At 45.8% G+C, this 12,055-nt stretch overlaps 2 protein-coding genes across 3 annotated transcripts; one reads left to right on the top strand and one right to left on the bottom strand.

Annotated features, from left to right (window-relative positions):
• Window positions 1-1,797: 1,797 nt before the first annotated feature.
• LOC136497997 (cold-responsive protein kinase 1-like) lies at window positions 1,798-7,397 on the top strand. 2 transcript variants are annotated; one of them, XR_010769489.1, is made up of 8 exons: window positions 1,798-2,275; window positions 3,383-3,535; window positions 3,853-3,968; window positions 4,068-4,278; window positions 4,385-4,622; window positions 4,712-4,859; window positions 6,541-6,707; window positions 6,883-7,018. XR_010769489.1 is itself a non-coding variant. In XM_066493917.1 (7 exons), exons 2-7 carry the CDS (start codon window positions 3,466-3,468, stop codon window positions 7,228-7,230), a joined length of 1,131 nt encoding a protein of 376 aa, XP_066350014.1. In that variant the 5' UTR covers window positions 1,802-2,275; window positions 3,383-3,465; the 3' UTR covers window positions 7,231-7,397. The 2 variants fall into 2 exon arrangements, 1 of the variants encoding a protein (XP_066350014.1); XM_066493917.1 differs by lacking the exon at window positions 6,541-6,707 and having other exon boundaries at window positions 1,802-2,275; window positions 6,883-7,397.
• Window positions 7,398-7,562: 165 nt separating this feature from the next.
• Window positions 7,563-11,094, bottom strand: LOC136497998 (clathrin light chain 1-like). The gene is made up of 3 exons (XM_066493918.1): window positions 10,636-11,094; window positions 8,455-8,608; window positions 7,563-8,167 (listed from the first exon to the last, which is right to left on the bottom strand). Exons 1-3 carry the CDS (start codon window positions 10,953-10,955, stop codon window positions 7,745-7,747), a joined length of 897 nt encoding a protein of 298 aa, XP_066350015.1. The 5' UTR covers window positions 10,956-11,094; the 3' UTR covers window positions 7,563-7,744.
• Between the last annotated feature and the right edge of the window lie 961 nt (window positions 11,095-12,055).

Below are 12,055 nucleotides of genomic sequence, written 5' to 3'. Positions count from 1 at the left end.
ACGACTTATAATTTGGATCGGAGAGAGTAAATGTTTTCTATTATATACTACTACACAAAATCTTTTGCAAGACGTTTCCAAAATGGCCTCGGAGGCGGTTGGGCCGGTTGCCCGCCTCCATTATTCGGTGGCCACAGCTGACCCAGCAACCGCCTTGGTTAATGCTTAACCGAGGCAACCAACCTAACGCAACGGCCTCGGTTAATGCTTAACCGAGGCGACCAACCTAACGCAACGGCCTCGGTTAATCGATATTAACCAAGGCAGGCATTATAACACAACCGTCTCAGTTAATCATTAACAGAGACGGGCATTCTAACGCAACCAACTAACCGAGGCGGGCGCTTAAAGCAACCGCCCTTAAATCGATTTACGGAGGTGGGCGTCTTAAGATGTCTGCCTTGGTTAATGATTGCAACAAAAAACAATTCATAACTTTTTTATATGAACTTGGATGAAGACAAACTTTATATTAAAATTATAGCTCTCGACAAAATCTACAACTTTATAGTTGAAATTTTTTTGATTTGGAACTATTTAGGGTCCCAAAATATTGTTGTAAAGTGCACAGATTTTGAAATTTAAAATTATCAAACGATCTCAGATGTTCACATGGTCTATACAAAAGTTATAGTTCTCAATAGAATCTACAACTTTGTAGTTAAAAAGTTTTTAATTTGAAGATATTTAGAATCCCAAATATGTGTTCAAAGGTTATAGATTTTGAAATTTAAAATTTCAAATTCCTAAACGATCTCAAATGTTCACATACTTAATACCAAAGTTCTAGCGGCCAACCTGATCTACATGTTTGATATTGACAAGTTTTTGATTTTAAGTCAACTAGAGTCTCAAATATGTGTTTGAAATTCACATTTTCTGAGACTCATTTTTTTGAATTTTTCAAACTCTCTCCGACGAAGATACACCTATACCAAAGTTGTAGTATTTCACAAGATTTAAAACTTTGTAGTTAAAAGTTTTTTTTTCATTTGAGTTCATTTAGTAGCTAAAATATCCAATATAAGATTACGAAATATTAATATAAAAAGATACCATATTATATATAGACATGAATGACTGTTCGGTGCAGTGGTAGAGATGTGGTAGTGTTGAGCGCCAGGTCGTTGGTTTGATTCTCCAAAGTCACATGTTTTTTTTTCTGGAGAACATTAACGGAGGCAGGTATTTTAAGACGCCCGCCTCAATTAATCGTTTAACCGAGGTGGTTGGCCGTTATGGCCCGATTAACCGAGATTTTTTTACGGAACGGTTGGCTTGGTTAATCGATTTTGTCCGTCTCAGTTACGTTTTTTGCAGTAGTGTATACTAATGGCCCCGTTCGCTTCGTTGAAAAAGTCGAAATATTGTTCGACTAATTTGTTGTGAGAGAAAAATACTGTTCCGATTGAAAAAAAAAACAAGCTAAAAAAAACGGATTATAAGAGAAACGAACAGAGCCATTGTTCTTTTTTTTAGTCCATATACCGTAGAAGAGAATAAATAAGATACATGTCTTTCATTAGATTAGAGGTGTATATAAAAAAAGGTCTAGTTATTTTCCTCAAGAGAAATAGGGAAGATATTTCTAACATTTAATGCAAACTCATGTAACGAATTCACCATTAACGCTCTAATAACAGAATGAATGAACGAACGAACGAACGAATGAGGACGGTGCCTTGTCGCGGCTCAGCTGGTGGGTCACATCACACTCACACTCATTAGTCATTACTGACACCACCAATGCTCATGCTCGACAGGCGGGAAGACCTTTCCCGGCTGCTACCGCATTTCCTTTATTTTCCCTTTTCCCACTTCCTTCGTTCAATCAATCGCTCCCGTACGTGTAGCGTGCTCCTAGCCGTTTCCGTCTTCTCCCTCGCTGCACTGCACTGCACGGCCGCCCGCGCAGGCGCTGCTGCGGCGCCTTTATTGCACTCACCTGCCTTGCCCTTCCCAGCTGCCCTGCCCTGCCAACGTCTTCCACCTCCAGCAGTGGAGGGCGGCGGAGCTAGCGTACCAAGCGGCGACACGCCAGTAAGCCTGCCCCCAGCGCCACAGAAATCTACATATAATTGCAGCCCCAACCACCTCTTGTTCCTCTTCCTCCCCTTCCCCTTCCCCTTCCCCAGCTAGTGCCTAGCCCGCACCGTCCCTTGTAATCAATCAATCTGCTTTCCTAGCTCCTACTCGCCGGAGAAGAGAAGAAGGGCACACCGCACACGCCACGGATCCGCGGACCTGCTAGCTGCCTGTTCCCTTCAGTTCTCAGGTACGAGTCCCATCTCGATCGACATCTTCTCCTCCTTCTCTCTCTCGGACCATTTCTGCGATCGCTGTGTGCTTTTCCTTCTGCCCTGGATCCTGATCCTGGCATCTCCCTGCTGCGGTGGACAAGGCCGTCCTTGTCTCGTGCCTTTTTTTTTTCATCTCTGGGAAAAATCGTTTCTGCCTGCACGAGAGCTCCCGCGCCTGATCTCTCGTCTCCGCTCAGCTGCGTGCTGGTGGTAGATGCACAGGCGCCCCGACTGCTCTTTCATCGGATGCGACGGGAGAGTCTCCGGCAACCTCAAACCATGATCGTCGTTTTCTCTTTCGTGGCTGTGTGCTTGAAAAAAGCAGAGGCAGGCCAGAAGTAGTTTTTTTCGATGTATTGCCATTGAAAAAATAATAAAAGGTTCCTTTATTAACTAAAAAGAAAGAAAGGCCATGATCGTCTCTCCTCGCTCCTCGACCCGTGTGCACAGACCCAAGCCAAGGTGCCAGGTAGTGACTTGTTGGTCAGGTTTTTTGTTTCGTTCCGGAGGAGGATTTGGGTTGTTTAGCCTGAAGCCAAAATGATGAGCCGTGTTCGATCGTCTTTGTTCCTAGCACCAAATCTTTCCTCCCTACGGACTGAACTTTCATCTCAGGAAAGAACAGGGTTTGTTGGATTGGTGTAGGCGGAGCATATCCAATCTACCGCATGTTCAGTTAGTGCAGCAGCAACCTTGTCCTGCTTTGCGCTGTAAAGAGTAAAGACAGAGGCAGGGTGCCCTGCGGCCACAAATGTTTCCCTTGACGACAGGGAGTAGGGACATCTTGGTGCTTATGAGGTCACATCGTTGTGCTATAACCAAGTGTTCCTGAATCCTGGATGGGGACAGTGATGAGAGGGCACTCGCTGGTTCTCGCCATCCATCTCTCTGAACCAACCATGCATCAGATCCGTGGCCAGTGATAGGACAATTTTCCCGGACACTTGTTTCAAATGATCTGCCATGCCTGTTATTTTTATGCAACATTAGTATCTCAGGAGTCAGGATGCAAAAAATTCTCAGTGAGATGCAATTACAGCTCTCATCTTACACATGGCAAATTGACAATGCATTTTTTGCAGAGTAAAAGTTGCCTCAAGAAGATTCCTCTGCTCTGCTGCATGTTGAATTTGAGCACCACAAGGCTACCGTAACAAGTGTGGATATGAATTGGTGTTGTCTTCCTCGTAGAGGAGTCAAGAAAGAAGAGAATCCTTACTCCAACAGCATAGGCGGTAAGCAAAATGTATTTGCATGCTTCACGATTTGCTGTGTTGGTATGCTAATGCTAGCTGCAAATTATCATGCATTTAGCCAGCACGTATCGGTCTTTAATCAGTTCTGTTTTCAACACTTCTCCCTCTCAATGCCTTGATGCAATTTGGAACAATTGTATGACCTAAGTATATAGCAGAAGTATTTCAGAAATGGCTGTAGTGTATTGCAGAAGATAGAATGAATGTACTAGTGCACTATGCCTAACCCATTTCCTTTTGCATTTTTTGAGCATTGCGATATTCGAGTTATAATGCACATTTTGTACTGCTTTCAGGTATTTATTCTGAGAAGAACATAAGGATCTTCTCCTACGCTGAGTTAAGATCTGCCACAGACAACTTCAACCGAACGAACAAAGTAGGTCGAGGTGGCTTCGGTACAGTTTATAAGGTGACAATTCATTTCTTCATCCGTTGTTCAGTTTGAGGGTACAGACCAATGGAGTGATGAATCTCTTTTAGTCTTAGCATATGTTATTTAATGTTGCAGGGAACCATTCGAAATGGGCGAGAGGTCGCGGTAAAAGTTCTTTCTGCTGAATCCAGGCAGGGCATCAGAGAGTTCTTGACAGAAATTGATGTCATTACTAACGTGAAGCATCCCAACCTTGTTGAATTAATTGGCTGCTGCGTTGAAGGAAATAACAGGATTTTGGTATATGAATATCTTAAAAACAACAGTCTTGACCGTGCACTGTTGGGTATGAACCTTGTACTACTGTTACTAAAATTGATGTTTTGCTACATGATAGAATTGCAACATTGACTTTAGTCGCCTTATTAACAATTTACCCTATGCTTCTGCAGGTTCTAACAGCGAGCCTGCTGACTTCACCTGGATCATAAGATCTGCTATATGCCTTGGAGTTGCTCGAGGCCTTGCTTACCTGCATGAAGAGATCGCATCACCGATTGTACACAGAGACATCAAGGCTAGCAATATACTACTTGACAAAAATTACGTCCCCAAGATCGGGGATTTTGGTCTGGCCAAGCTATTTCCTGATAATGTCACCCATATCAGCACCCGAGTAGCTGGAACAACGTGAGTATCGACCTATTTGCAGTTTTGGCACTTGCCTTGATTTGCGACCCTATTTCCTTAGGGTAACTTGATTGTTGGGCTGCTTGCAGAGGCTACCTTGCACCTGAATATGCATGGCATGGCCAGCTAACCAAGAAAGCAGATATATACAGTTTTGGTATCCTTGTCCTGGAGATAGTGAGTGGCACAAGTAGTTCCAGGAGCATACTGATGGATGACAAGGTTCTCCTAGAGAAGGTCAGTCTTTTTCACTTCATCTGCCTGACTGCTTGCTTTTTTTTTCTGAATGTTTTGGCATCCACAAAATACACAGAACTATAGAAGTGTGCAACCCACTTCACAACAACAGCAGCCTGGCAAAATGTTAGCTGAAGTTGCACAGTAAATTGTTTAGTTGTCAAACGATCCCTACCCGGGAGCCACTTTGGCCAGCGTATGTCGCTCTACGCGGATGACTTGGTGCTGTTCCTAGCCCCTACACTGGAGGACTTCCGTTGCATCCGCGCCATCCTCGACCTCTTCGCGGGCGCATCCGGCCTGATCACGAACTTGGATAAGTGTCTCATCTCGCCGATCCGGTGCTCCAAGGAGGACATCGCACTCGTTCAGCAGGCGTTCCCCTGCCAGCTTTCGCCCCTACCCTGCCGCTACCTGGGCGCCCCCTCTCCGTCGGGAGGCTGCGGCGCTCGGATGAGCAGAAGCTAGTGGACACCATCGCCAGCCGTATCCCTACCTGGAAGGGCAAGCTGCTGAATGTGGCAGGAAGGACGACGCTGACCTGCGCCACACTATCTGCCATACCGGTGCACGTGTCCATCACGTGCTCCCTTTCGGCGTGGGCAATCAGGCAGATCGACAGGCTCCGGCGTGCCTTCGTTTGGAGCGGCACTGACGCGGTCGCCAGTGGAAGCTGCAAGGTGGCTTGGCCGGTGGTGTGTACCCCCAAATGCTATGGTGGGCTGGGGGTCCCGGACCTTCGAATTCTCGGGTTTGCACTCAGGCTGAGATGGGAGTGGCAGAAGAGAGAGCCCAGTGCACCGGCCTGGACGCAATTGCCCTCTAAGCCAATTCACAAAAAAAAAAAAAAAAAAAAAAAAAAAAAAAAAAAAAAAAAAAAAAGCCCTCTAAGCCTGAGAGGTTGGTGGACGCCATGTTCAGTTGGTCGGTACGTGTTGAGATGGGGGACGGGCTCTTAGCTCGCTTCTGGACAGATGCGTGGTTGCCGGCTGGACAGATCAAGGCTTTCGCCCCACACCTGTTCCGGGCCGTGGGCAAACGTTTCCTCAAGACTTCGGTGAAGGACGCCATCTTCCAGCACAGATGGGTGCACCACATCTCTGGAGCTCACACTACACCAGTGCTGTATGAGTACCTGGACCTTTGGGAGAAACTCGAGTCCATTCAGCTCAGGGCGCTCGTGGGCGACCGCTTCGTATGGCGCTGGACTCCGGACGGCGTCTATTCGGCTTCGTTGTCCTACTGATCGTTCTTCCTCGGCATATCGTCCCTCTTGGGCGCCAGGGAGGTATGGAAGGCCTCGGCGCCACCGAAGGTGAAATTCTTTTTCTGGCTCGCTCTCCATCGGCGCATTTGGACGGCAGATCGCAGGAAGAGGCATGGGTTTCAGGATTCCGCGGAGTGCGTCCTCTGCGGCCAGGAGGACGAGATAGTGGACCATCTGCTCGCTTCCTGCGTTTTCACAAGGGAACTCTGGTTTCGCTTGCTTCGCCCTAGCGGTTGGGAGCAGTTGTCGCCTTCTGCTCACTCTCCTATGTCGACCTGATGGATGGATGGCCGGTATTCTGTGCCCGTGCAGCTTCGAAGGGGATTCGATTCCACCGTCCTCCTAGTCTCGTGGCGGCTCTGGAAGGAGCGTAATTCACGTACCTTTGACAACTCCGTGTCCATGGTCCAGCAGGTTGCGAAGCTGGTGTTGGAGGAGACCGACGAGTGGATCGCCGCCGGGTTCGTGGCGATCGCTGAGTTCTTGGTCGCTTCTTCTGTTGTCTAGTGTTTTTGTCGCTCGTCGCACTGTGCTTTTGAGATGTATCCGCTATGCCTGTGTCGGTCCGGTTGCTCGTTTCGGTAAGACTGTGAACTTTCCTATCCTGGCAGCTCGCCGGGATAGCTGTTGTTTGTTTTGTTTACCCTTCTTAATGAAATACACGTGAAGTCGTGTTCTAGAAAAAAAAAGTTGTCAAACGACTGACATGCACAAATGTTTGTCCAAAAAATGCCTAACTCTGAACATTCACAACAGACATGGGAGCTGTATGAAGCGAAGAGGCTCAAGGAACTGGTGGATCCAGCCCTTGTAGATTACCCTGAGGAAGAAGTCATCAGGTACATCAAGGTGGCCCTCTTCTGCTTACAGGCAGCCGCCGCTCGCCGGCCGACGATGCCCCAGGTCGTGACCATGCTGTCCAAGCCCATCCGGATCAACGAGAGCGAGCTGACGGCGCCAGGTTACCTCCACGAGAACAGGAGGAGCCCCGGGTCCAAGGCCACCGTTTCCAGCAACTACAGGTTCAAGAACTCGGCGTCCGAGGATTCCAACATGTTCAGCACGGTTGTGCCACCAACGGTGACTGAGATGAGCCCCAGGTGAAGCAACACCAGGCAGATGTAAATGTAATTCCTTGCGTTGTGAACTGGCGACTATGTAGAGCTACCGATCTGACGGTATAAGAGAGTGAGTGCAATGTGTGTGGTGTTGTTTCCTCCTGCAAACGCGGCAACTAGATCTTGTACATATAGATTAGTGAATTCATGCCAGAGCAATGCAAGATTGCTGCTTATTGCACAGCTTGAGATCATTATCATATTAGTGCAGTAGCATATCATAGAGTATTCAGTTCAACTCTCAGTAACAGTTTCAGATCTGAACTTGAGATCACAGGCATCTCAGTGAAGACACACTTGGACAAGAGGAAAACAGTAAAAATACAACTGCTGTGGTGATACTAATTATGAATGTTCTGCGCTGATATAAAGACATCCTGATGCAGATCTCTACAAAAGATCAGTACGGGACAAACAGGTCTGGAAATCATCAGAAATAAAACACGCTTCCATCTACTGACAGTAAGGCTCTTGTGTTTCTGTAAAGCTACCCTTTCCTGTCACTCCGACGCTGCAGGCTGGTCTTTCTCGGCCTCGGAGGGGCCATTGGCAGGGGTTTCTTGGCTTTCTGCAGGCTGCTTGGCGCCGTTTGCTGGGGCTGCCGCGCCTTGTTTGGCACCATCCTTTGCACCTTCTTTGGCGCCATCCTTTGCGCCCTCTTTAGCAGCAGGTGCTGGTGGAGGTTGCAACATATGTGGCGGTGGAGCATGCTTCAGCTTCACTAAGATATGGCGCATCCGGGAGAGGTCGGTGGGCTTGCCAGGCTTGGGGCCCTGAATAACTGTGATGGATGGCTTCTTGTCCTTGTCTTTCTTTCCCCGCTTCTCAATGGTGGCTATTTCATGTGGGATGAGATCTGAAATCGATTTCCAGTACAGCTTGCCTGCATTGGCATGGAATTTCTCCTGGCTGGCTACAAAAATCTGCAGCATACCACAAGAGCAATTAGTAAAAAAGGGGCGTACCCAGTCTAGAGAGCTCCCGCTATGTGCGGGGTCTGGGGAAGGGTGTCAGTGGCAAGCCTTACCCTCGCCTGTGCAATGCGAGGAGACCGCGACTCGAACCCGGGACCTTCCGGTCACAGGCAGTAAGACTCTACCGCTTGCACTAGGCCCGCCCTTCACAAGGGCAATTAGTATCCAACATATAAATAGATTAGCTTACAAACACAGACAAGAGCCCTAACTGCTTATATATGATAGTCACAAACCTTCTCCCTTTCTCTGTTGTTGACCATATTTGACGCACAGTTCTGTATCCTCTTCTCAAAAAAAGCTTTCTTGAATTCTTCAGCTTCAGCAATTATTTGGGCACGTAGCTCCTTCTCCTTCTGTTCCTTTTTCTCAAGTTCAATAGCATTTTTCCTAAGAAAATTGTTGAAAAAGGAAGCAATAACAAATTAAAACTAGAGTGGCATAAAAAAATCAAGGAAGATAAGAAAATGACATCGTTCGATTTGAGAGACATAAAAGACATGACAGTAACTTTGGTCTGTACAAAAGCACCCTACAATAGTTACAGGTTCCTTACAAAAATGACTTTACTGGGCTTTCCAGAAGATAATCATTAAATCTAAATCCAAATCAATGTCACTCCGAATATAGACAAATCTGCTACTGCTACAAGCCTGGGACGATGTCCTGATGCAGCAGATCATACCAAACACACCTTAAATTATGACACAACACAATTCCAATACTCAAGAACTTCTATTAATTAACTACTAAAGTAAACTCAGAAGTCAATATAGGCGTGCACTAAACCACAAAATAAGCGAGGCTGTATCAACAGACAACTGCTTCATAGACTGTATCAACAGACAACTGCTTCATAGACTATAATGCTAGGAAGCGCACACATTTTGCAAGGTAACAAATGACGAGTGGTAACAAAAGAATGTATGGATTTTCTCTGGGAGGTATACCTTCACTGATTTGAGGATTTCAAGAAAATCAACAGATATGAACATCTAAATCTAAAAGAATAAATGTGTCCAACTAGTGGTTACTTGGTCAGGACTGGAGTAAGATCAACAAAGCATACGGTTGGAAGAATGAAGCACCAGACAAAGCATTAAGTGGTTGCAGAAGACCACTGGTGCATAGCTAACTAGTTATATTCACAACATGTGCATAAGTGCCATCATACATGTGCTAAGACATCCTACAATCAAGGTTTACCAGTATATCCTAGCAATGCATCAATCACCTGGAAGAGAACAATCCTACAGTAGGACTGTATGTCTGTAACTATTATCTGATTCTTAGAGTACAAGGTAATCCAACAAAGAAGAATTCTCCTACCAATATGATTTTTGGAAGCTTAAATGATTGCATGCCACAAATTCATATTTTAGAAGGTTGATTTGGCCTATTCCTCTAGTTTCTGTGAGACTTGGTTCATAAAATACAAGTTTGATAAAATATAATAATAGGCTGTATAGGCAAGGACTGATACAAGATGAATTATGTCATGCTAGCTTAGGTTGAATTTTACTTTATATTGAGTAGCACACCAATTCTAGTTGTATATGCCTAAAGTTATTTTAATAAAAAACGTTCCTAGGTTCCTTTGGTTGGAGTATGTCAAATAGAAACTTGAGCAATACATAGTTTCATTCTAATGAAATCTAGCTAACAGAAAAACACAAATTTCCAAGGAAAAATTGTCACTTTGTTTAATACCTCTGAACTGCTGTAAGAAACTAACTTCAGGGGTAAAAGCACAAGAAAATGACTTTGAGCGCTGGGGCCATAGGCGCTAAGTGGTCATGGAAAATTACTGCACACTGTTATATTTGCAATTTTCATATTGTACCGGCTTACCCCATATTCGGCTTGTTCTGCTTGTTTTTTCAGCCGAAACAGTGTTTTTCTCTCACAACCATTCAGCCAGAACAGTGTTTTCAGCTGGTTTCGGCGAACAGGGCCACATGGTGATGTGCATACAGTAGCTCCGCACATCCTACTGATATCAGTGATAGTATGGCAAAAATAGAGATGCTAGCCGATACAACTATAGTTACAGCTATATGGTACCAACGATTCAAACACTTAATGGAGAACTAGAAGGCCCTAGAAGGCCTGCAGCTATACCCAAGTTCTCAGCTTAGAAACTAGTCCACGACTGGCTATTCCTTAACAGCAATTTCTAGAGTGTCCAAATTCCTAATGAACCGAAGTAATAGAAATCAACAATTTCCGTACAGAAACCCTCGCTGTGTTTCACCACCGTAGTGCAGAAGAAGCGGCTAAAATTAGTCGAAAGAGCGCCAGAAAGCGTTAGATCTGACTCGAACACCCGGAAACCTAGCCCACACACAAGCAAGCATACATGCAGCAAAACAGCGCATCTCCCCAAACAGATCGGAACCGGTGCCGGCGGTGCTCACCTCCGCCACTCGCGGAGGAGGATGCCCTCCTCCCGCATCTCGGTGGGCGGCGGCAGGATCGGGCCGTCGCCGCCGTTGGGCTCGAGCTCGGGGGAGAACGGCGAGGGCGAGTAACCCCCAGAGACGTGGCGGATCGGGACCCCGTCTGACTCGACGGTGATCTCTTCGTCCACCTCCTCGACGCCCCCCTCGGCGAAGGAGGCGTACCCACCGGCGCCATCGCCGTCGGCCGCGGCGGCGCCGAAGTCGTCGGAGTCGAAAGGGTGGGAGGTGGTGCGCGGGAGGTCGTCGGCGCCGTCGTCGCCGAAGAAGGAGGCCATGGTGGGCGAGGGGGACGCGGAGATTTTGGGCGGCGCCGGCCTGGTGGTGGACTGGTGGTGCTGGTGCTGTGCGGGTGCGGGCGCGTGCTCGTGTGTATCTGGATGGGTGCGCTTTGCTTTGCTTGCTCCGCTAGGCTGATTAATAATGCGTTTTAAATTCGCGTGGTCGGTTAAAGATAATTGGAATTTGGTTCGCCATGGGCTTAAGAGTGGGTTTTTTTAACAGTGTCATGGTTGAGACCAAGCCCAATACGCTTGAATTGCTTTTTTTTTTCTTTCAAGAAATTTCATAGGAACATAACTCTTTTTCGCGCAAGTTCTACACGACTTCAACAAAAATAAATGGGTTACAAGTTAGATGCAAAAGGCCAGTGATCGTTGTTTCTTTTTCGCCAAACACGAATATGAAGTGCTCCCTCGATTCCAAAATATATTTCACTGTAGTTTTATCATAAATCAAACGTCACTAACATAGTTGAAATAAAAACACCGTGAAAACAAGTTTATGAAGAATTTAACGAAACCAATTATAGATATTGGTGCATTTCTTTAAACTTGATTGAAATTAGAGAAGTTCGACTTAAACAAAGCAGCCAAACAAAACAAATGTGCTCCAATCATCCAAGCTGGATCTAAAGGGTCAATAATCCAAAGTTTATAGATGAGTCATGTTTTTTAATGGTGAGTAGTTTTTTCTTTAAAAAACTACAACCTTTTGGGCACTTATTACGAACTTTAACCATTTTGAAAACATATGCCACAAAACTACCGCTTCTCCCAAAAATTCAGGTATTTGATCTTGAAGAGCTATAATTTTTCATGGACAGAATATAGTTTTGCTTCAATGGTTGTTTTTTTAAAAAAAAACTACTTAGAAACATGAGAAGATATATGGATACATCGTGTAATGCGGTAGTGAAGGTTGCTTTTATATGTGTGTATAATAACAACACGTTTTTTTCCTAACTAATGGACAACCCCACGCGTTACTGCAGGAAGTGTGGATTGCGTGATTGTAGGATCGAGATAGCGGATCAGAGGGGTGAATAGTCTTTTCTAAAATTAATCGTCCTGGCTTACTGAAACAAGTACGGAATTAA

Source organism: Miscanthus floridulus, chromosome 12 (assembly GCF_019320115.1).
Source record: "Miscanthus floridulus cultivar M001 chromosome 12, ASM1932011v1, whole genome shotgun sequence".
NCBI lineage: Eukaryota > Viridiplantae > Streptophyta > Magnoliopsida > Poales > Poaceae > Miscanthus > Miscanthus floridulus.
Note: the sequence above shows the minus strand (reverse complement) of the source record. Positions and strands in the feature narration are given on the sequence as shown.

Bases quoted from the DNA above. Each gene is read 5' to 3' on its own strand.
- LOC136497998 (XM_066493918.1), bottom strand. From the start codon at position 10,955: ATGGCCTCCTTCTTCGGCGACGACGGCGCCGACGACCTCCCGCGCACC. The intron at 8,609-10,635 runs GTGAGCACCGCC...CAATTTTCTTAG, and splicing joins CTCCTCCGCGAGTGGCGGAG to GAAAAATGCTATTGAACTTG. The intron at 8,168-8,454 runs GTTTGTGACTAT...GGTATGCTGCAG, and splicing joins ACAACAGAGAAAGGGAGAAG to ATTTTTGTAGCCAGCCAGGA.
- LOC136497997 (XM_066493917.1), top strand. From the start codon at position 3,466: ATGAATTGGTGTTGTCTTCCTCGTAGAGGAGTCAAGAAAGAAGAGAAT. The intron at 3,536-3,852 runs GTAAGCAAAATG...TACTGCTTTCAG, and splicing joins TTACTCCAACAGCATAGGCG to GTATTTATTCTGAGAAGAAC. The intron at 4,860-6,882 runs GTCAGTCTTTTT...CATTCACAACAG, and splicing joins ACAAGGTTCTCCTAGAGAAG to ACATGGGAGCTGTATGAAGC.